This window comes from Berghia stephanieae, chromosome 9 (genome assembly GCF_034508935.2).
Source record: "Berghia stephanieae isolate SIO BIC M18660-M18661 chromosome 9, UCSD_Bste_1.3, whole genome shotgun sequence".
NCBI classification, from domain to species: domain Eukaryota; kingdom Metazoa; phylum Mollusca; class Gastropoda; order Nudibranchia; family Aeolidiidae; genus Berghia; species Berghia stephanieae.
The window spans coordinates 11927680-11952679 of record NC_088368.1 but is presented as its reverse complement, the minus strand read 5'-3'; the positions used below and the strand labels follow the sequence as shown (position 1 = coordinate 11952679).

The 25000-nt window shown below is 36.2% G+C and overlaps 1 protein-coding gene across 1 annotated transcript in view; it reads right to left on the bottom strand.

Moving 5' to 3' along the window:
* LOC144979692 (uncharacterized) overlaps nt 1-25000 on the bottom strand; it is a gene marked incomplete in the record, with an annotated part of 219627 nt that overhangs the window by 26933 nt on the left and 167694 nt on the right. The window contains 14 exon segments of the mRNA XM_078926613.1: nt 161-593; nt 733-1007; nt 3267-3407; nt 5401-5538; nt 6698-6895; nt 8723-8872; nt 9474-9651; nt 11231-11505; nt 12118-12329; nt 13590-13735; nt 14383-14564; nt 16316-16609; nt 24414-24516; nt 24670-24785. Of these exon segments, the coding sequence (XP_078782739.1) occupies nt 161-593; nt 733-1007; nt 3267-3407; nt 5401-5538; nt 6698-6895; nt 8723-8872; nt 9474-9651; nt 11231-11505; nt 12118-12329; nt 13590-13735; nt 14383-14564; nt 16316-16609; nt 24414-24516; nt 24670-24785 (2841 nt within the window).

Here is a 25000-nt window from a genome sequence, read left to right as displayed (position 1 = left end):
TTTAGAGAAAATATTGCTACAAGTGTGTATCCAGTCCTTATGATACTGATAGGATACACACATTATGTATTTAGTCCTTATGATAACTTGATTCACAATATGTGTAGAGTACTGGATACACACTTCCATTGAAAACAGGTAAAAAATAACAAATTCTTACATCCAGAACCGCATGTTTCACAACATGCCTCCATTGTGCGGAAACTGTTGAAGTCCATGTCTTCACAGACGACGGTTTTCTGACACTTATGAGTTTGAGGGTTGTAGAAATAGCGCTCTTTCTTTTCTTTACACATCATTTCATTCTTCATCTTCATTTTCTTCTTCTCTGCTGAATCATTATCATCCCCATCCTTGTCCTCATATTTGTGCTTCTCTGCTGAATCATTATCATCTCCACCCTTGTTCTTATCTTTGTGCTTCTCTGCTGAATCATTATCATCTCCATCCTTGTTCTTATCTTTGTGCTTCTCTGCTGAATCATTATCATCCCCATCCTTGTCCTCATATTTGTGCTTCTCTGCTGAATCATTATCATCTCCACCCTTGTTCTTATCTTTGTGCTTCTCTGCTGAATCATTATCATCTCCACCCTTGTTCTTATCTTTGTGCTTCTCTGCTGAATCATTATCATCTCCATCCTTGTTCTTATCTTTGTGCTTCTCTGCTGAATCATTATCATCCCATCCTTTCTCATTTTGTGCTTCTCTGCTGAATCATTATCATCTCCACCTTGTTCTTATCTTTGTGCTTCTCTGCTGAATCATTATCATCTCCATCCTTGTTCTTATCTTTGTGCTTCTCTGCTGAATCATTATCATCTCCATCCTTGTTCTTATCTTTGTGCTTCTCTGCTGAATCATTATCATCTCCACCCTTGTTCTTATCTTTGTGCTTCTCTGCTGAATCATCATCATCGCCATCATAGCTCTTATCATGCTTCTTATCATCATCATCATCTGTCATTCCCATAGCCATCCAAGGTTTGATATGACAAAGATTGGCAGCTGAAATACAATCACAAAAAAACATAGATCAATTCTATGTTCAACATAAACTATGTTATTCCTTTGACTTAATAACCCATCTATGGGATTCAAAATTTTATTTATCTCATGAAATAATTAGATTAATGCAAATGATGAGGCCGGCAGCCTGACTTTTATGACCCCGAGACTATTCATTTACACAAAAAAAAACAACTTACGAAGCACTCATTCACACCTGAGTTATGTAGGGTAATATGTGTCTTGAATTGAGTCGGGTAATATGTGTACATTGCCCAAGGACACAACACCAGCTAAGAGTTTTGCAATCATTGTCATCAATCCAGTTACTGACCACACTCAATATCACTTGACTTCGCTACAGGACGAAAAATCAGATATTTGATTCACTAGAACCATCTTTATAGTCCTCTTTCCATCTAAATTTGTGACCTTTTACCTCAAAGCGGTATTAAGTCGGGTTGGCAAAGATGATGAAAATTGAATTTATAGCCAGAAATATCAGACTTGTGTTGAGTTTATATGATTTCTTGAGGAGAATGGATACCATATTTTAGGTGCTAATGCCAACAGTTTATATTTTTGACCAGTTTAACATTAAATTCGGCTTTTAAGCATATTATGGTTCGTTCCGACATAATACCATTTTGAGACGATGGGTCACATTTATATGTCAATCCATCAATCTGCAAATCAACATTAACACCGATGCATCCGTATTCATAGGAACATTTGTTTTCCAGTCCAACATGGCTGACAACTGTTGCCGCTGAGCTTTGGCTCAGTCAACCTTTCTCTAACACAGCTTCTCAATTCAATATTAACGGATCAAAAGAGATTATTTGGAAAACTACTTAGAAGAGACAACAGTATTCCAGCAAACCAAGCATATTTTACACAACCAGGTCAATGATAATAATAATAATAATAATAATAATAATAATAGTAATAATAATAATAATAATAATAATAATAATAATAATAATAATAATAATAATAATAATAATAATAATAATAATAATAATATAATGATATGAATGATGATGATGATGATGATAAATAATAATAATAATAATAATAATAATAATAATAATAATAATAATAATAATAATAATAATGATAATAATAATAATAATAATAATAATAATAATTTATTTATATAGCGCTCACCTTCCACATAAGTGCTTCGCGCCGCTTTACAATATTAATTGTCATTCAAACATTCATTCTTTGACAATTTTGAGAATACATATGAAGAAACAAACAGATACACATGCACACAAACACAATCACAGATACATTTATATTCATACACGAACATACACACACATACTTATACCAATATTACTCACTGATATTAGTAACTTTTTCTAACAAAAGACCAAAAAAAAAAAAGTTCAATTATACAGTGGAAATTGTCAGTCTCAACTTAAGGTTAAAACTTGAATAAAATAAACTTACAATTAAATGAAGATTTAAGGCGTATTCTGTGAGCGAAACTATTCATAAGCTCTGGAAAAAAGTTCTGTCTTAAAGTGTTTTTTTGAAAGACTGACTATCCTTAATTAATTCTACATCTGGGGAGAGCGCATTCTACAAGATGGGGCCACTTACAGAAAAAGACTTATTACAAAGGGATAATCTGGTTCTTGAGATGAATAAGAGAGAGTCTTTGGATGCTAGTCTATCGCAAAGTACTTTCCACCAGATCGAACAGATCCAGCTACCCAATCACTGCTGGGTGGATAAGGGGGTCGGAAAAAAATCTCAACTTCACCCAGGATCGATCTTGGTCCCTTTGCGAGTGCTCTACCAACTGAGCTATTAGGACCCCCAAACGGTTACTAAAGTTACTGTCTTACTGCTGGATGAAGACAAAGAGTTATGAAATGTTATAGATTTAAACAGGGGTCTTTTGCATACTACAGAGGTTTTTCTATGTTTTTTTTTTTTACTTGATGATAACACCATCAGGCCAATCAACTTTCTCCTCTAGCTCACTTCTACGTCCGATTATTTTCATTGCGATATATATAGAAAGAAAACTTTTTATCTAAAGACAAATCTATTAAGAAATGAAGAAATGTCATGTGATTTGTCTTGAATTTTAATTTATATCCACTTGACCCCAAGTGACAAATCTTTCTTGTCCATCACTACAGCAGTTCGGCTATTAGGTTCTTTACAAAAGTTATAAAACCGATCAAATTCTTTTCTTATTTATAATTCTACATCTTCCTCGATACACACTATACTCACTTTTGACATTTACACAGCAAAAGCCAACTTCATCACCAGGTTTGATGTGACAGTATTGTCCTTTTTCACAATGTTCATCTTTCATACACTCTTCTCCATTGTTGTAGCCAAATGGACACATGCCTTCCTTAGGATTCTCATCTAGTGGAGAGAGAAATAAAAATCAGAAATAGTTAAAAATTCAAAAGAATCAATCAACTGTCCATGATTGCAAATGCTGCTTTGTATTGAATCATTATTCATAGTTACAAACATGCTAGAAATCAAGTTCTGAGTTACTACAGAACACATAGCATGAGAAGTCATCCTTCAGTCATAATGCCTATGGATCTGTAGTGCTAAATTGACAGTACTAAACTTTAACGACTCTTTTGATAGAATACGAGTATATCAAAAAGTACTTTCCACCAGATCAAAAGGACCTATCAACTCAATCATAGCTTAGTGGACGTGAAAGTCAGAATTAATAATGACTGCACTTGAGAATGCTACCGGCTTCTTTGCTGAGATGCGAGTGTTTTACCAATGAGCTATTGTGAATTCGGTAGAGATTGCGCTTGAGGAGGCAGAGAACTCTGATAGCTTTTGATGTTATGGTTGTTACAACTAAGATTGTTTTGATTATGAATGCCCAAATACTAGATATCACAGCATGGCTCAGACTATCATTGGCATACCAAAAGTGATACTTAAAACTGAGTCATCCAAATTTAAGCGCAATACTTTGTCTGGTCACCCATTTCAATTTTTTTTAAAACTCAACCCCCCCCCCCCCCCAGACAACACAAAAAACTTGCCTTTTATGTTGTACAATATCCACTAAATGTGCTCAAAAGCACTTTACTAGTCCCCAGACAACAGCAACACACAACATGTAGCCTGTTAGGCAATATTACAATTTTCTTCGGACACAGACAATGTTGTAAACAGCCAGGTACTCATTTTAGACCTAAGTACGGTGGGAGGATGTGAGTAAAAAGCCTTTTCCAAGGACTCAACTATGTGCCACTCAGAGTGGGGTGCAAACCCAGGGCCTTCTGATCAAAAGGCAAGTGTCATACCACTAGACCACTTAGCGCACAAACTTAGCTCAAATTAGGTAAGATAAATATCCTTAATTTTTAGAACATTTATATCTACTCATTATGCTTATGCAGTCTTTATGTAAGGCAGCGAAGAAGGACCTTTAACTGTCTTTACTCATGCCGGGTGTCTTCAGCCAGATTCAAGTCTCGCCATTTGCAGTGCTGCCAACCCTTACCCATGTAAATATGTATAATGGAGAGCCAAAAGGAGTAAGATCTTTTTAAAAATACGTACAATCTTGAAAACCATAATGAGCTCTAATTCTGGGCAACAAGACCATACTAAGAATATTATAATTGATATCTAAATTAATGAATAAACTTACTGATGCGTAAGAATATGCATTTTTTATGTAAGGCTGGCAGCACTACATTCAATTACTTGGCAAACATAGACTTAATATTCTCAGATGACAACGTACCAGCCAATTTCAAATTCATAAAAATATGTCTTTTTTAACCAGCACATAGTCATTGAATCTATTCATTATCATCACATTCATATACGTCCAATATTCAATTCTACTCTATGTAAAAGAGGCCATAGAGCCAAGCAACAGGTCTTTATCCCCATTTCTAAAACACTTAACCGACAACAGCAATTGCTTGCAACCCTTCAGACAGGGCACTTGTCCATCACACAGTACTTTCTACCAGATCTAACAGACCCAACTACCCAATCACTTCTGGATGAACAGGAGAGTCAGAAAAAAATCTTGACTTCATCCTGGATTGATTCCATTCCCTTTGCATGTTAAGCAAGTGCTCTACCAACTGAGCTATTGGGACTTTCAACTCTATTTTAACTCATCATCATAACTTACTCTTTTCACAAAAAAAACCAGCAACAGCATTACAACTCAAGCGTCATTGAAACCCAGATCCCATCGTCAAAACTGCTCATTTGTGAAATGACTAGGCCTATATTTAAAACATAATAAACAAAGGGGAATTTGGGACTTGGAAAGAAATTTTGTCTTGACCCATTAAAAGATTAATAACTAATTCACCGTTTTTAAGACTGTTTAAAAGCTCGTGACGTTACTTACTGACAGAAGGCACACAGTGTTTTCCACAACTTGACTGGCAACACTTGAACCTATCATTGGGGCAATCACCATCAGCCTTACAGGTGTTTTTGTCACAGTTCTTGCTCTTACTAATGCTGAAAACAGCTGGACATTTACCTGGTGAATGAGGTGGATGGAAAGTTGAAAACATCAATGAGTTGTTTTTTTTTTTAATTAAAAAGAAATAAATGAAAACAAAAAACAAACAAAATTATTGTCAATAAAAATTAGGATATTCGAATGAAAACAAAACAAATATAAAGAATGTTTGTGATTGGATTATATCCTAATCAAAACTTTAAAATTTTAAGAGTTCTGAGAAAGTGTCCATAAACTTCAAATCCAATGACAAGTGATGTATGAAAAAGCTGTCTGTTCATTATAAGGGTAGAAAGTTGAGTGAAAGGTACGAGTCATTTAAGTGGTGACAGTGACAAAATATTGCTTTATGGAATGTACCAGTTAAACGGTAATGTCATGAAAATGGCCAAGATTTAAAATTGATTTTTGCGATTAAAAGTAAAAATTACTGGTTGCATTAGCCAGTCAAAATATAGACAGTGATATGAGTTTTATGTTATCATGTTTGTTTGTTGCTTTAGGTCTCTTCCAACACAATTGAGGTTATATGAGAGACCGCTGAAACAAAAAAACAAGCAATCTAACAAAAATAGTACAAATGTAAATCAAAATCATAACCTAAAGATATCATAAGCTAAATTATAAATAACCAAGAACAAACAGGCAGGAGATTTACAGTAAAAAAAATATTCCCTGTCAAAAATACAAACACAAACCAAAGAAGCAGGATAGGCTAGTAAAGAGAAGAAGAAACGACATCACTATCGGATCGTACACCCATGCGAACATCATAGGTATATGATTCAAGGGTGATGCTCCCATCCAACCACCCGCTATGTTATCATGAAGTCAGTGTAATGCTTACAGTTTGACTTGGAATTCACCAACTACTGTGGTAGCCACAAATAAGACAATCAGATACTCTAAACTCAGTAAAAATCAGGCGACTGATATCACCGTTTACTCGTAAATCTACCAGTGCAGTCAAGTGTGTATGTAAATATTCCAACTAGAATTTTTTAAAATCTATAATCGATCATCCATTATTTATGAAAAAGAAAATGGTAAAAATGCCAAAGCTTAGAAATCTTGAAGAAAAAAAATGCTGGGGAATGAAATATTAATTTGAAGCTTTCATCTTGTGAGAGAGAGAGAGAGCTATATGAAAGAACTCATTAACTAACCATCCACTAACCTAGATAAACCTTGTCAATGCATCTGTTTTTGCAGTCATCCATTGTCATGAAACGATTCTTATTACCATCGCAGCCTCTATATTCAAAAGCTTCACAACTCTTTTTGAACCAATTGTATGCATAGCGGGTAACAGGATTTGAAGAGTTTTCTTTACACTGAGACCCTACATCTGATGGCAGCATGCAAACGTCAGTCTCTGCAATAAAAATTTAGTATTAATATTATTGATTTTACAAAATAATGCAGTGCTAAATGGATAGCTGCAAAGGTTGGATATTAAAATCTGAATGACCAGGTCAATTCATTCTAACACTTTTCAAAAAACAACATTTTGGCTTTGATATGTGGGTTCATTAATTGAAGTGTTGTGGAACAATGGCAGGGTTAGTATCATTATTAATATTGTGAGCTTCTTCGCCAAGCGCATACTATCTATACTGTAGCATTTATGTGTGTGGAGAAAGCAAGTTTCTGAGCTTTTGTGAAATATGTATCTGTTTGTGCTATATTCATGTATGTTTTCCTCAAACTCAAGCAAAATGGGTGTTGGTATGTGTTGTGTGTGTGAATGAGTACTCGCACTTCAATCTACAAGTCAGAGGCAGATGCAATCCATGAAGCTGTTAAGCAAATCCTCTCAGAAAATGAAAAACCAAGACACATAGTGATTTTAACAGATGCTAAGAAAATTCTGGAGGATATAATGATGTCCTTTGCGGATGATATAGACGCCTTGGTGGAAGACCTCATGAAGCTAAGCAAGTTTACCAACATGGTACTGCAGTGGATTCCAGGACACTGTGGGATACTTGGAAATCAGATCGCTGACCAACTGGCAAAGGCAGGCAGTCGCATGCAGCAACCCTCCCCAATGTACTCAACAGGAGAAATTAACAAAATGGCCAAATTTATCCAGTCTCAGAGATGGAGAGAGAAGCACCCAGAATACAACATGAATGACCCAATCAAGGTGCTCGACAGAAAGGAACAGGTCATCATCTTCAGACTGAGAACTGGGCACAACCAGTTAAAGGAACATATGTGGAGGATGTCCAGAGCAGGTGCCTCTGGACAATGTGACTGCGGACTTGAAAATGAAAATGGACATCATGTCCTAATGGAATGTCCAAAGTACAACAAGTTGAGAAGGAACTTCTGGCCTGACCCAACCCCATACTCAAAGAAGCTGTACGGAAGTGAGGACGACCTCAGGACCACTGTGGGCTTCATTCACCAGACCGGACTGACCATGTGACGTGACGGGAACGAAGAAGAAGAAGAAGAATGAGTATGTTTCAGCCAAAGTAATTTGTAACTTAAGCGCTTAAGAGTCTGGTGTCTCAGAGTTGTAGTGCTATATAAGTTTTCAGCATTATTTATCTTTATAATATTAGTTTTGAAATTTCTTTATGAATGTCAGTAGAGATTGCTAGGAATTTTCCACATCCTCTGTGTAAACTAAACAGCAGACTTATGCAACAACACTGATGTCAAGTCTGGATTATGCTAGTGCTTCATGGGGTCTATATGACTTATTAAGTTGAGAAAACGTGAAGACAAAGCGAAGCAGTTTATAGAAGATTCATAATATTCAGTCATGTTAATAACTTAGTACTAAAAATAATCTTAAAAGGCAGCTTGCAAGATAAAGTTGGCATCATACAATTTATGAAGCAACAAGTAAAACAGAAGTAAGCATCTGCTTATGAAATATCTTTTAAAAATATTGACTCTAACATTCTAGAGGAACTGACCAACAATATTACAAGTTCAAAGAGAATTAGGCACTTCAAGTAATGTGTGTCATAAAGAACAAATTTGATTTCTGAAAAACACTTATATTGTAGCAAAGATCTGATACTTATACTACCTTTTTTTTAAAAACTACTTGTAGACATCAGAACGATGTTCAACTTTTATACTCGTCTAAGACAACAAGTGCAAAATGCAGGTTCAAAGTCTGGGATCTCATCTCAGTTTCAAAGACATGCTATCACCCTACTTTTGAAAAGTCATTCCTTACCATATCCAGTTGGACAGCACTGGAGTTTGCCGTACATTCCACGAACGCACATATATCCCTCTCCAGGGCAGCCATTTCCTTTGCCACAAGTGGTGACTTCACCTTTGTAGTTTCGAAGTGGAGTGCCTATTTTACATGATGGTTCTTTTCCTGGAAAGGCAATAGAAATAGCAATAATACTAATAGAAATAACTCATGTACAAAGAATTTAGAATTGCATGAGTAGTTTTATAAGTAAATACTGATCAGTTGATTTTGTCTGGTGTAAAAATTGTAAATGACTATGACAAAATATTTCGTAGTATACCATAATTTCATGAAAAGACATTGACTCAAGGGCAAAGTAATAAATGGAGCGCAGTGATTTGATGATGTTCAATATACTATCCTTTAAAACTGGTGATAATCAAATCTTCAATCTTATCCCGAATATTCACTTATAGACTGTAATGTAGTAGAAAAGTATATATGCCATATTAGAATATTCCCTTTACCTTTTCTGTATTGAATCATTTCTTCTTCCTGTTATTATGGTTATCTACTTCCTGGCGCCAGAATGCATACTTGGGAATACTTTCTCTCCCTTTATTTAAAAAAAAAATCCAAATCAAATTTTGATACCCTAGGCCAATATCGATTGTGGAACATGCATATATACACATATACACATTACACCTACAGACAGTGACACAAACATTTGGAAAAAAAAATGTTGTGTGCGTTAACTTATGGAAAAAATAATTTATCCTACCTCCACAATGAGGCATTCCATCTCGGATGTGTTTTCTAGTTCCCAAGAGCTCTATCCCTTCTTTGTCAACACAGAAGCATGCTTCTTTTTTCCCAGTGTGCATATTTAGAGTACATTGCATGCTGTAAAAGTGGCCTTCCTCGTCACATTTGTAGTAGATCATAGACATTCTCTCATACTGGGAAAACAAATATTAAAAAGTAGTTTTACGGAACCAAAGCCAAAGTTTATCGACATTGTTATGGCATCAAATGGACAGCAAAAATTGCTTACTTGTCTATAAATAAAATTAGAATGGAAGTTTTCAATGCATTTTCTGACACATTAAAATTAACAGCCATCCAAGCATTGCTAGATGGACAGACAGCCTGAAATATAAACCTTCCAGAATTCAAAGTCAGGCCATTTGCATATGACTCAAGTCAAAAAGCTATTAAATTAGAATCACTAAACAGAGACAAAAGTTGTTGTCAAAAAGGAGTAGCAAAAGAAAGTGGGGGGGGGGGGGGTTAAAAATGATAAATATACAATTAAGTAATCTTACATAATAATGATATCTATAAACTATAAAAGGAGCATTTCATTTGTGCTCCATATGACACTTGCTTTCGGAATGGTCCTGGGTGAGAGTATTGCTCTAAGCGGCGCATAGTTGAGTCTTTGGAAAAAGGCTTTTTACTCACATTCTGTCACTGAACTCAGGTGTAAAATGAGTACCTGGCCATAAACAACATTGTCTCTGTTGAACAAAAATTGAAATATCGCCTAATAGGCGTCATGTCTCATCCTACTCTGTAAGTGTTGCTGTTAGTCAGGGACCCTTTGTATTGTGCTTTGAGCACGTCAAGTGGATATTTCGCTATATAGAGGAATGAGCAGAGGTGACTATCAATATTAGGAAGAATATTTTTAAAATGAAAAATTGATATTAAGACTGTGATGTTTGTTTGTACATTTATTTTAAGTTGAATGTTTTAGTTTTATATGACTGTTAAATAACAATTCAATTGCTTGTTCCTGCGTATAAGGCTGTTGCACCTGTCTGTGCACTTGCAAAGGCGTGTTATTGCGTTTTCTTGTGGTTCAATTTTGTGACCCACTGTCTCGAAACAGTGTTATATCAGAGTTACATTGAAGGTGAACATTGAATCTATAGTCAAAGACATGCGAACTAGATCAAGCCTATGTCTTTCAATAAATGTGTGGAATACATACAGTTTCATTAAGTGCATGAACCAAACATTTCATTTTTTTGATCATATTAAATTTTATTTCACATTTTGGCACACACTTATTTTCGACATATACAATTTTTTTTTAAATTGAGCATTTATATAGTGAAATATCCGGTAAACGTGCTTAAAGCGCATTATAAGGGATCCCTAGCCAACCGCAACACTTAAGATGTAGGACGAGACATGACACCTGTTAGATGATATTACAACATTATTAATAGCCACCTTGCTACTCATTTTACACCTGAGTACAGTAAAAGAATATGAGTAAGAAGCCTTTTCCAAAACTATGCGCTGCTCATAGAAGGACTTGAACCGAGGATCTTCCAGTCAAATGGCAAGTGTTCTACCACAACACTACATAGCCAACATAATACTAGTTGAATGAAAATTCATATCACAAAGATAGCATCTGATCTCAATGGATAAAAATCCATTAAATCGGTCTTATGTGCTGCTAAAGCACCAAGAAGATAAGTAAGTAAATTCAGACTTCATAATTCCAACAAATATGTTCCATACCTTTTCTTCCTTTTCTTCATCACTCCATGAATCATAAAGCTTTTCAATAACTTCCAGAATACCCTCAAGCTTTTCAGGTTTTACTCCCCGGAGTTCTTTCCTATGATATTCAATGATGCTCTCGTTGAATCTTTCTAAGGCAAAACGTTTCCTCTGGCAAACTGTCATATCCTTATCAGAAGCCGATTTGAGAACCTCACAGAAAGGTCCTCTACGGTTTGGTGGACATTCACAGGACTTGCCACTTGATTCCCACTTCCCAGAGCATTTTGAACCTGGAGATTAAGTAAATATAAAGATTTGTATAGCCCATTATTAGACTTGACTTTATACAATTCATGTGATTTCAGTGCAAGTTCCCTGATATGCATTTTTTTTTCTATCAGCTCTTTTACAATATTCAAACAAGCATTTACTCATTTCTGAGTGAAATGGGAAAGTGTGTGTTAAGTGTATTATCCAATCACACATCTGAGCCAGAATTTCACAATCAATGTTACTCAACTGGTGTGGGCTGTGCTCGGAATCACGTAACACTACTGCAAGACAAGACAACATTTTGCTGATCCAGTAAGAAACATCAAAGTTGAAAAGAAATTGTCAGTTGAAGATATAGTTGAAAATTTTAAAGGATTTTAAGAGAGAGAGAGAGAGAGAGAGAGAGAGAGAGAGAGAGAGAGAGAGAGAGAGAGAGAGAGAGAGAGAGGGAGAGGGGAGAGAGACAGAGAGAGGGGGAGGGAGAGAGAGAGAGAGGGGAGAGAGAGGGAGAGGATAGAGAGAGAGTGAGAGAGAGAGAGGGAGGGAGAGGGAGAGAGGGAGAGGGAGAGAGAGGGGGAAGAAGCACAAAGAGTATAGAATAAGATCAGATCAGACTTAGTGACCCTTACCGATACTGCAAGCATCAGGAGCCAACTGGCAAAGGTTCTCCATCATCATATCTAAAGTGCTTGATGCTTTCGTGGGGTCGGCAGGCTTAGAGCACACATTCCTGAGGCCATCAAAGCAGCATTTATCATTCATGGCACAATCCATGTCTTCTTTGCATTTGTCATCATACTCGGCAAAGCGGCCTTCTTGCATTGGGTTGGGGGCGGGACAACTGTGGATGAAGAAAATGCATGTGTGTTATATGGAGATGTGAGTTGATGAAGATGATGTCGATGACAATGATGATGATGATGATGATGATGATGATGAGGAAGGTGATTATGATAATGGTACAGATAATGATTATTAGGACTACAATGAAGATAACAATGGTTTAAAATATCAAATGTCGGTGAATAAGAAAAAAAAAAGTCGTAGTAGTAGTAGTAGTAGTAGTAGTAGTAGTAGTAGTAGTAGTAGTAGTAGTAGTAGTAGTAGTAGTAGTAGTAGTAGTAGTAGTAGAGTAGTATAGTAATAGTAATAGTAGTAGTAGTAGTATAGTATAGTAGTAGTAGTAGTAGTAGTAGTAGTAGTAGTAGTAGTAGTAGTAGTAGTAGTAGTAGTAGTAGTAGTAGTAGTAGTAGTAGTAGTAGTAGTAGTAGTAGTAGTAGTAGTAGTAAGACAAAGGGGAGTGGTTCAAATAGGGAAAATATGTAGATTCCAAGAGCACACCATCAATGTACTTAGTTTGAGATCACCTAAATGCCTCACCCAGACACCAGCACAAGATACCACTAAGACTAAGAGGAATACACTTCAATGCTTACATTATACATTCAAAATAACAAATATAACAATACATAACAATAATTATGCATTTGACTGTCTCCCTCCCAGTCAAGCACTACGACCAGGGCCAGGGCGAAACCAAGTAATCTCATTCCAAGACAAAGACAGAAAGCAAATTGGAAAACAGATATAAAGGGATAGAAGACACAGTAAGTGCCACCCTGCCCACTATGGGAGGCCAGGACCCCACGTAGTAGTGGTAGTCGTAGTAGTAGTAGTAGAAGAAGAAGAAGAAGAAGAAGAAGAAGAAGAAGAAGAAGAAGAAGAAGAAGAAGAAGAAGAAGAAGAAGAAGAAGAAGAAGAAGAAGAAGAAGAAGAAGAAGAAGAAGAAGATGAAAAAGAAGAAGAAGAAAGAGGAGGAGGAAGAAGAGGAGGAGGAGGAGGAAGTCGTAAAGAGGAGGTGGAGGGCAAGTAAAAGAACAGCGAGCAAGAAATGGTTGGGAAGAGGCAGAGGAAAAGAATAAAAAGAAGAGACAATGACGATGCAACAACAACAATGTCGATGATGGTGATGAAGATGAAGATGGTGATGATGACAATAGTGATGATGATGATGATAATGACGACGAAGATTATGGGATAAATACAACTGATGATGAGATGCTATTATGATGCTCATGATGACACAACAAAAACCACAAACCTCAGAGGTTTAACTTGACAAGAAAACTGATCATCTGAACTGCTGGCCTTCGAGCCCCTGATCCGGTTTCCAAGCCGATCTACACAGAAGCATTCTGTTGCCTCTCTCTTTTTCTCATCTCTCCATTTGGCAACACTGTACTTGCACTGAAAGTTGTGAACAACGATTTTTACTCAGTACATGAATGATGCATAGAAAACGAATCAATAAGTAGATCAGGGATACAGTGTCTTGTCTTGTTATAAAAGTCAAGAAATGTTTAGTGTCATCATTGGCCGGATGACTGGCAATGGTTATGGAAGGTTCTGATCCTGTTGTTGTGTCCTTGGCTAAGGAACTTTACAAACATTACACAACTAGAATCAGATGTGTGAATGAGTGCCTGGCAGTGGCGGATATTGTTAGACTTTTAGTACAAAAAGGATGCCTAACAGGTAAATGGTATTGTATGAAATGGAAATGTGGCTCCATATGGCCAGCTGGGGAAATAAATGAAACAATTTGATGCGCATTGAACATGTTAAATACGTGGAATTGCACTATATAAATGTTCATGTTATTTTTTAAAAAAACTTTTTATAACTAGTGGTGGTGGTGGTGGTGTTCTGATGATGATGATGATGATGATGATGATGATGATGATGATGATGATGATGATGATGATGATTAATGATGATGATTAATGATGGTGATGATAACAACAGCGGCAACAATGACGATGGTGATAATGGTTAAAATGGAGGAGAAATATGATAAAGAGCATAAGTCAGAGAATGTATGTCCATTACTGTACCTGGGCAGGGTTGTACAAGTCACCTATACAGGTAGGGATCCAGACGTCCTTTGTCTTGGCCAAGTGGAATAGGGTCATATAGAGTGACCTTGACATATTTACATGACTACCTTTCTGAATCTCCAGGACCAAATTCATTTTCTTCACCAAAAGCTCGCTTCGCTCAAGACAAGTCTCGGGTACTAAATTGAAACAAAATCACAGTGGTTAGTAAATTAAAAATAATACATTTCAAATAGCATTAAATAATTAAATAGAACCTGCTGAAAACCAAAGTCAATATTAGGCCACTAGAAAGAGTGGAGTATAATACGTAAAGACTAAAAAGGTATATACCAGCTTCAAAAAGAAACTAAACACGGAACCTTTTTGGGGCCAAAACCCTTCTACTATTTGACAGAAGAAGGGTGTTCAGCCTGAAACGTTCTTTTTTAAAGCTATTATCTTCCTTTGGTCAATCACAGCTGGAAAACAGAAGAACAGTTCTGCTATATAGATCTGAGACATGGGGAATGACTCATGTTATCTCCCAGAGGCTACAGACCTTAACTTCAAAGTACCTCTGAAAGGACCTTGCCATTATACAAAACGACTCAACAGAGAGCTAACCTCTGACCTCTGAAAGAGAGCAAATTAACCACAAATTTAAATAGGGGGAGAGGAGAAAGTGGCCATGGGTTGGCTATACATTGCGAAAGAGCCTTGCGATATCAGCAGACTGGAACATGAATAGAAACCGCAAGAGTAGTAGTAGGAGCGGCTAATCCACACAGGCCTGGAAAAGAAGTCAAAGGGGCAGAATCAAAGACTCTGGTCTGACAGAAAAAAGATGAGGACCCAGGCCAGGACAGAAGAAGATGAAGGACTGCTGTTGAGACCCTAAGCTCCAACAGGAATGAAGAGGAATAAATTATTAAGGAAGTCAAGTTGTGGCCTGTCTTTATTTGGATGGGAAGTAGAATTCAATGAACAAAAAGTGATGAAAATACATCATTAACAAATTATCAAATATTTTGAAGACTAGCATTGTCAACCTAAATAGGTTTCCGGGAGATGAGTCCAAATATACTACATGCAAACAACAACAACAGCATCAACATCAACAATAACAATAAAATAATAAAAATCAACAACAACAAAATCAACAGCAAAAATAACGATGACAACGATGATGACAATGATGGTGAGATGTGATAATGACTAAGTTTTTTTTAAGTTTTTAAGGGTTTTACGACGCTTGCAACACATTAAGGTCATATCAGCACCAGTAAAAAGGAAGAAAATGGGATAGTAAAAAGTTCTAGAATTACAATAAAGCATCCAAGAAAAGGGAAGACAAAGGGGAATTGGTTCAAAAAGGAAACAGGTGTAGATTCCAAAAGCACTCTATTAAAGTATACTTAGTTTGAGATCACTAAAAGTCTCATCCAGACACAAGCACAGGTCCCCGCTAGGAGGAACGCACACAAATGTTTTACAAATCATATATAATATAAAGAAAGCATAATACAGTTCATAGCAGAGAGATGATTTACAATGAAAAAAAAAATGTCATCTCCCAAAACAATAACTATGCATTTGACTGTTTCCCTCCCAACCAGGACTCCAGCCAGGGCCAGGACAAAACCAAGTAATCTCATTCCAAGACAAAGACAGAAAGCATGTTGGAAAACAGATATAAGGGGATAGAAGACACAGTATGTACCCCCCCTGCCCACTATGGGAGGTCAGGATCCCCACCCAGTGATAATGACTAAGACAATGACATAGAGAATGTTTACACCATTAAGAATGGTAACACAACAACAATAAACATTAACAACTAACTCAACACAGCTTTGACATCACAATGACTACAGAACTTAACCCCCCCCGCAACCCCCCCCCCCCCGCCCCCACCCTCCCATGCACACACACATAAAACAACGCTCACCTATAGGGTCTACACATCTATTTCCACAAAGACCGCAACACTTGGACTTGCCCTCGCAGTCAGCATCATCGGCACATTCAATTTTACATTGCATATCCTCCCAACTTGGATAATTGTCCCTTATTGGTTTCTTCTTATCTGGCATGTCCTTTCCACCAGCTCCTGCATTAGGACCACCGGGCTTATCAGAGGCTGGACCCTCGTCATCCTTATTGTCTTTGCGTGAAAGTCCTCCTCCAATGATGGATCCGTAGGTAGAGCTCTCATGGCCAGGACACATGCCTGGTTTACGTTCTGAAAATAGTGAAATAAATTAAGAGGGTGATAATGGTGATGATAATGACGACGTGTGATAGTGGTGGTGTTGATAGTGATGAAGCTTATGATAGAGAGGAAGAAGGAAAAAAAGAACACTTGAAATAAGAAGGAAACAAGCTAAAGTCACATTTCGCATAACCTTGTGGATCTATGATAAAGATCTGAAAAAGTGTGTATGAAACAGTGCCAGATAATGCAGAGAGAAAGATAAAAGAAAAACATCATCCCAAAATATCAGCCTACCTCAGATCTCCTGAAGAAGAAGAAGAAGAAGAAGAAGAAGAAGAAGAAGAAGAAGAAGAAGAAGAAGAAGAAGAAGAAGAAGAAGAAGAAGTAGTAAGGAGAAGGAGAAGGAGAAGGAGAAGGAGAAGGAGAAAGAAGAAAGAAGAAAGAAGAAAGAAGAAAGAAGAAAGAAGAAAGAAGAAAGAAAGAAGAAGAAAGAAGAAGAAGAAGAAGAAGAAGAAGAAAGAAGAAGAAGAAAGAAAGAAGAAGAAGAAGAAGAAGAAGAAGAAGAAGAGAAGAAGAAAGAAGAAGAAGAAGAAGAAGAAGAAGAAGAAGAAGAAGAAGAAGAAGAAGAAGAAGAAGAAGAAGAAGAAGAAGAAAAGGAAGATTTAATGCCTACATTCTTCACAGAGGACAGATTAAAGCCTCTTCCAATTTTGGCAGTAACTCAGGGACATGATATACGATTTTAGATTCCTTAATCAATCCTCTATTGTCATGCAAAAATCGTTTTTTCCAATTGCAGTTTGATCCTAGAGTACACTGTCGCAATGTGCAGTAGGAAAGCATGACGCTGAACATTGTAAAGAGCTGCTTACTTACTTACTTATCCATAACCTGCCCTTGTATGCATGTTGCCTATCATATGCCTCCACGATGATCTATCATCTGCCTCTCTCATGTACTCAAGAGTTTGTAGGGATGTTGCTTGTTGATAGCCTCAAACTAGACAAAAGCGTCAACCTCGGATGACCACTAGCTCTTTTCCCCTCTATGTAGCCACTGAGTGTTTGGCTTTCAATGTGCCCTCGTCACCACAACATGTCCAAGAAAGCCCATTTGCCTTTTTCTGATGGGTTTCTCAATTTGGATGGGTTTCCCTATTCTATGCAAAACTTCTACATTTGTTTTTCTATCTGATCATTTGATGTTTAGCAGTCTTCTGTACAACCACATTTCGAAAGCCTCTGGGCGGTTTTGACATTCCTTGCCTAGACTTCAGGTTTCAGATGCATAGAGGACAGATGAGAGAATGTAAGTTTGGATCACTTTCAGTTTTGTGGTTAATTTAATGTTGGTGACAGAGATGACTGGTCTTAGATTGTGGAAGGTGTTTTTAGTGATCGCTATACTTTGTTTTATTTCTAAAAAATCTCTAGTGTTGTTTGTGATGGTTGCACCGAGATATTAAAAATTTTAAACTTGTTTGTTTGCTAATGACCATGTTCTCAGTTTTCTTGACATTCAGCAAAAGTCCCTTTGCTTTGCTACCAGCCACTATTTGTCAAGAAGGTTTTCTGGTGTGTAAGCCATAAGAACTGCATCGTCTGCATAGCTCAGGTTCATCAAATTCTAACCTCCAACACAGATGCCTGGTCCTTTTCCAATTTCACGGAAGATTTTTTCAGTGTACATGTTGAAATGGTCTGGCGATAAAACACATTCTTGTCTCAGTCATTTCTAAATTAGCCACTCCCACGCCTCGTTCTGAAAAAAGTCCGCGAAATTAAAGGGGAGGCAAGAGAAAATCAGCTGATCGTTAAAATAGTAACAGAAAAGTGGAGGTGCTCGGCAATGAATGCAAGAAAGACATTTAAAACGCCGTAAAAATGTTTAAAAATCACTTAATGTTATAATTACCATCCATAACAACCTGTCAAATTCACATATGTAAGATGTCAAGCCAAAATTAATAATAAAATAATAAAGAACACGATTGACCGGTGGTCCGTTGACTACACATGCATACGAGTACCAGAAATATTTTGTAAACAATGTAACACAATATAATGTGTAAGTTTCAAAGCAAATGCAACCACAAATAACATCAAAGAACAATGTGGGACTACTGTTTTAATTTCATAAAACCAAACGTATATTTTCTGCCCCCGATATTGAACGTGTAGTTAGTATGTATCGTACAAACAACATTCGTTTAGACAGGTAGTCGGGATTCTAGCGCCAGTTTTATTTGGGAACCATGATTGGGATTTCACTCAATGCACTTATTATTATTAATTATTATTATTATTATTATTATTATTATTATTATTATTATTATTATTATTATTATTATTATTATTATTATTATATTATTATTATTATTATTTATTATCATATAATAATAATAATAATAATAATAATAATAATAATAATAATAATAATAATAATAATAATAATAATAATAATAATAATAATAATAATAAGCAGTTGAAAGGATATAGTCTTTGGTGTATAAGTGCATATGTACAATATTTCTTATAATAAATGCTTCAAAACAAAACAAAACTAAAAAAAATAAAGAAAGAATAAATGAATAAAAATATCTATTTGGGCATTTACTTACATTAATAGTCTTGAAAATCACAATCACAATCCATGAAAATTAAATATCCCAAAATCCGAAGAAGACATGAATTTAATCCAAAATCCAACACAGGAATGTATTTTAATAGGAGACAGATATCCTATTAAAACCATAGCATTACTTGCAAACAACAATACCCCACTCTGTGTTTAACGGGATTGTGGCCGTCACATTGTAAATTGTGGCCGCATTAGGGTAATCGGTGTCCTAAAGACTGACATACTGACATACAATCAATGAGAACTATAAAGAATCCATTCTAGAATTCAACTACAAACTGAAAAGCATGATAAATATCACTCTCTCAAATAATTTCCTTTGCTCAGGTTCACTCACACTCTCCTTTATTGCAAAACATTGATAAGTGAGATAAAGTTTGTATTTCAATTATAAACTTAATCACATAACCTAAATGATGGAGAATAAAAACAGCTAATTATAAAAATAATTCACAGATCAAATTATCTATTTGAACTCCGCATATTTAGCTTAATTACTCATTGACCATATATTTTTTAAAATGGCATTGTTTCATTTAAACAAGACCATGACGCTTATGCCTGGACCGGGTATTCACAAATTCTGCTTTTGTGTTCCACTTTTCGAATCGAATATATCTCTATCTTATCCGTTTATTTGCAAATTTTCTGCACTTTATAAATAAGACCATAACGCTTATGTCTGGACCGGTTGTTCGCAAATTCTGCCTTTGTGTTCCACTGTTCGATTAGAATTAATCTCTATTTTTTCCGTTTATTTGCAAAGTTTCTGCACTTTATAAATAAGACCATAGCGCTTATGTCTGGACCGGGCATTCGCAAATTCTGCTTTTGTGTTCCACTTTTCGAATCGAATTAATATCTAGTCTATCCGTTTATTTGCAAAGTTTCTGCATTTTATTAATAAGACCATAACGCTTATGTCTGGACCGGGCATTCGCAAATTCTGCTTTTGTGTTCCACTTTTCGAATCGAATTAATCTCTATTTTATCCGTTTATTTGCAAAGTTTCTAGATTTTATAAATAAGACCATAACGCTTATGTCTGGACCGGTTGTTCGCAGATTCTGCCTTTGTGTTCCACTGTTCGATTAGAATGAATCTGTTTTTTCCGTTTATTTGCAAAGTTTTTGCACTTTATAAATAAGACCATAGCGCTTATGTCTGGACCGGGCATTCGCAAATTCTGCTTTTGTGTTCCACTTTTCGAATCGAATTAATCTCTATTTTATCCGTCTATTTGCAAAGATTCTGTACTTTATAAATAGGACTATGACGCTTATGTCTGGACTGGGTATTCGCAAATTTTCCTTTTGTGTTCCACTTTTCGAATCGAAATAACATCTAGTCTATCCGTTTATTTGCAAAGTTTCTGCACTTTATAAATAAGACCATAACGCTTATGTCTGGACCGGGCATTCGCAGATTCTGCTTTTGTGTTCCACTTTTCGAATCGAATGAATCTCTATCTTATCCGTTTATTTGCAAAGTTTCTGCACTTTATAAATAAGACCATAGCGCTTATGTCTGGACCGGGCATTCGCAAATTCTGCTTTTGTGTTCCACTTTTCGAATCGAATTAATCTCTATTTTATCCGTCTATTTGCAAAGATTCTGTACTTTATAAATAGGACTATGACGCTTATGTCTGGACTGGGTATTCGCAAATTTTCCTTTTGTGTTCCACTTTTCGAATCGAAATAACATCTAGTCTATCCGTTTATTTGCAAAGTTTCTGCACTTTATAAATAAGACCATAACGCTTATGTCTGGACCGGGCATTCGCAGATTCTGCTTTTGTGTTCCACTTTTCGAATCGAATGAATCTCTATCTTATCCGTTTATTTGCAAAGTTTCTGCACTTTATAAATAAGACCATAGCGCTTATGTCTGGACCGGGCATTCACAAATTCTGCTTTTGTGTTCCACTTTTCGAATCGAATTAATCTCTATTTTATCCGTCTATTTGCAAATATTCTGTACTTTATAAATAGGACTATGACGCTTATGTCTGGACCGGGCATTCGCAAATTCTGCTTTTGTGTTCCACTTTTCGAATCGAATGAATCTCTATCTTATCCGTTTATTTGCAAAGTTTCTGCACTTTATAAATAAGACCATAACGCTTATGTCTGGACCGGCATTCGCAGATTCTGCTTTTGTGTTCCACTTTTCGAATCGAATGAATCTCTATCTTATCCGTTTAATTGCAAAGTTTCTGCACTTTATAAATAAGACCATAGCGCTTATGTCTGGACCGGGCATTCGCAAATTCTGCTTTTGTGTTCCACTTTTCGAATCGAAATTAATCTCTATTTTATCCGTCTATTTGCAAAGATTCTGTACTTTATAAATAGGACTATGACGCTTATGTCTGGACTGGGTATTCGCAAATTTTCCTTTTGTGTTCCACTTTTCGAATCGAAATAACATCTAGTCTATCCGTTTATTTGCAAAGTTTCTGCACTTTATAAATAAGACCAAACGCTTATGTCTGGACCGGGCATTCGCAGATTCTGCTTTTGTGTTCCACTTTTCGAATCGAATGAATCTCTATCTTATCCGTTTATTTGCAAGGTTTCTGCACTTTATAAATAAGACCATAGCGCTTATGTCTGGACCCGGGCATTCACAAATTCTGCTTTGTGTTTCCACTTTTCGAATCGAATTAATCTCTATTTTATCCGTCTATTTGCAAAGATTCTGTACTTTATAAATAGGACTATGACGCTTATGTCTGGACTGGGTATTCGCAAATTTTCCTTTTTGTGTTCCACTTTTCGAATCGAAATAACATCTAGTCTATCCGTTATTTGCAAAGTTTCTGCACTTTATAAATAAGACATAACGCTTATGTCTGGACCGGGCATTCGCAGATTCTGCTTTTGTGTTCCACTTTTCGAATCGAATGAATCTCTATCTTATCCGTTTATTTGCAAAGTTTCTGCACTTTATAAATAAGACCATAGCGCTTATGTCTGGACCGGGCATTCGCAAATTCTGCTTTTGTGTTCCACTTTTCGAATCGAATGAATCTCTATCTTATCCGTTTATTTGCAAAGTTTCTGCATTTTATAAATAAGACCATAACGCTTATGTCTGGACCGGGCATTCGCAAATTCTGCTTTTGTGTTCCACTTTTCGAATCGAATGAATCTCTATCTTATCTGTTTATTTGCAAAGTTTCTGCACTTTATAAATAAGACCATAACGCTTATGTCTGGACCGGGCATTCGCAAATTCTGCTTTTGTGTTCCACTTTTCGAATCGAATGAATCTCTATCTTGTCCGTTTATTTTCAAAGTTTCTAGATTTTATAAATAAGACCATAACACTTATGTCTGGACCGGGCATTCGCAAATTCTGCTTTTGTGTTCCACTTTTCGAATCGAATTAATCTCTATTTTATCCGTTTATTTGCAAAGATTCTGCACTTTATAAATAAGACCATGACGCTTATGTCTGGACCGGGTATTCGCAAATTCTCCTTTTGTGTTTCACTTTTCGAATCGAATTAATATCTAGTCTATCGGTTTATTTGCAAAGTTTCTGCATTTTATAAATAATAATAATAATTGTTCAAAATTTTTACCTTACACCCGATATTACAAGTACAAGTGAGCCAGGTGAAGAAGATTGTCAAACAGTGTGACAGATGAAATAGGAAGAGAGAGAGAGAGGGAGAGAGAGAGAGAGGAGAGAGAGAGAGAGAGAGAGAGAGAGAGAGAGAGAGAGAGAGAGAGAGAGAGAGAGTGAGAGAGAGAGAGAGAGAGGGCAAGAGAGAGAGAGAGAGGGTAAGAGAGAGAGAGAGATATTCGTTTTTTGTTCAAAATCTCTCTCTCTCTCTCTCTATCTCTCATTGCACAAGGTTGTGCTATTTACTACTATTTATCAAGAACAGCCAAGCTGGCAACCCAGTCTCTGTATAAACTAAGCAAGATGGCAACAGGGACCTCGCTCCTTATCCAATGCCGAAGCTTTAGTTTGAGTCAAACGGTTTTGTTAAAAAAACCCACCCAAAATAAGTTCGTGTCGTAAGTGATGGAAGTTGAAGTCGGCTTATTATAAAATCGTTTTTATGGTCTGTTTGGATTACCCTTTTTAAATAGAAAAAGTGAATATATCATAAACTTGAAGAATAGGCAAGCTAAATGAAATTTAAATTGACTGATTAAATGAGTACGCGAGGCTGAGTTGCGAACGACTACTGTGTTCCGACATTCCGATCCCAGTGTCATTCATGTTCACCGTACCGTGTTACTGTCTACACACTACACTGCATTGTTAGTGACTGGTCATGTCTTTTTTGTTTGTATGTTTTACGCAAGCTTAATAAAAATTAAATTGACTGATTAAATGAATACGTGAGGCAGAGTTGCGAACGACTCATGGGTTCCGACATTCCGATCCCAGTGTCAGTCATGTTCACCGTACTGTGTTACTGTCTACACACTACACGGCATTGTTAGTGACTGGTCATGCCTGTTTTGTTTGTATGTTTCTTTTAATATGGGTCAATTTACAAAGAATAATAATAGAAATGTTCAATACAAAAACTAGATTCACTATTACGTGCCTGTAATGAAGTGCTTTCCACAAACCGTGAGCGAGAATGATGGTGGAGGTAATGGCAACCATGTGGGTTTGTTATTGTTTCCTACCTCCGTCAACCCGCGCATCCGGTTGCGCACCCACGCTGATTCTGACCAATTTAAAAATCGGAGGTCTCATTGTCCAATCTTACTCATGCTGTTTTGGTTCCAGTACAAATTTTTCAAAAGGAGGAGATTATTGTGCTCTATTCCAATGGATGTGAGAACTTCAAAAAATTCTTTACGTTTAAATTGGATGAATGAACATGTGTTGAATGATTATTGTGAAACCCATATTGTTAAATTGTGGACACTACTCGAGAAATGGCTTGCAGTTTAAAAGAAGAAGAAGAAGATAATGATGATGATGATGATGATCATGATGATGATGTAGGTGATGGTAATGATGACAACAATGATAATAACAATGGTGAGGACAAAGGTGATGCATCATGATGTTGATGATGATGATGATGATGATGATGATGATGATGATGATGATGATGATGATGATGTGGTGGTGGTGGCGTTGTGGGTGTGAAGGTGGTGGCTAATTTGGAAATGATCATGATGGTGGTTATGATGGTGATAGTACTAACTAGGCACACAGACAGGCTTCTCGCATCCCATTTCTTCCATCTTCTCATCACAGTCCTTGTGATGTCTGACCACACAACGTTCATCTTCTGGGCAGATAACTCCCTGGTAAATAATGAAACAAAAATATGAGTATATGCAAGATAAAACTGCGATGGAGAGACCTGACAGAGAGAGAGAGAGAGAGAGAGAGAGAGAGAGAGAGAGAGAGATAGAGAGAGAGAGTGAGAGTGAGAGAGAGAGATCATTGGTGCTTACCTCACAGGGATGTCTGCATTCGCAAACAGGGCATCTGTGCAAGTCCATTCTATGTCCGTGCTTGCAGTGGAGTTTGGGACATCTTTCCTCTATCTCATCACATATAGTCTCATATGCTGACGGATTATAACAACAATAATAATGATAATAATAATAATAATAATAATAATAATAATAATAATAATAATAATAATAATAATAATAATAATATAATAATAATAATATAATAATAATATAATAATAATAATAATAATAATAATAATAATAATAATAATAATAATAATAATAATAATAATAATAATAATAATAATAATAATAATAATAATAATAA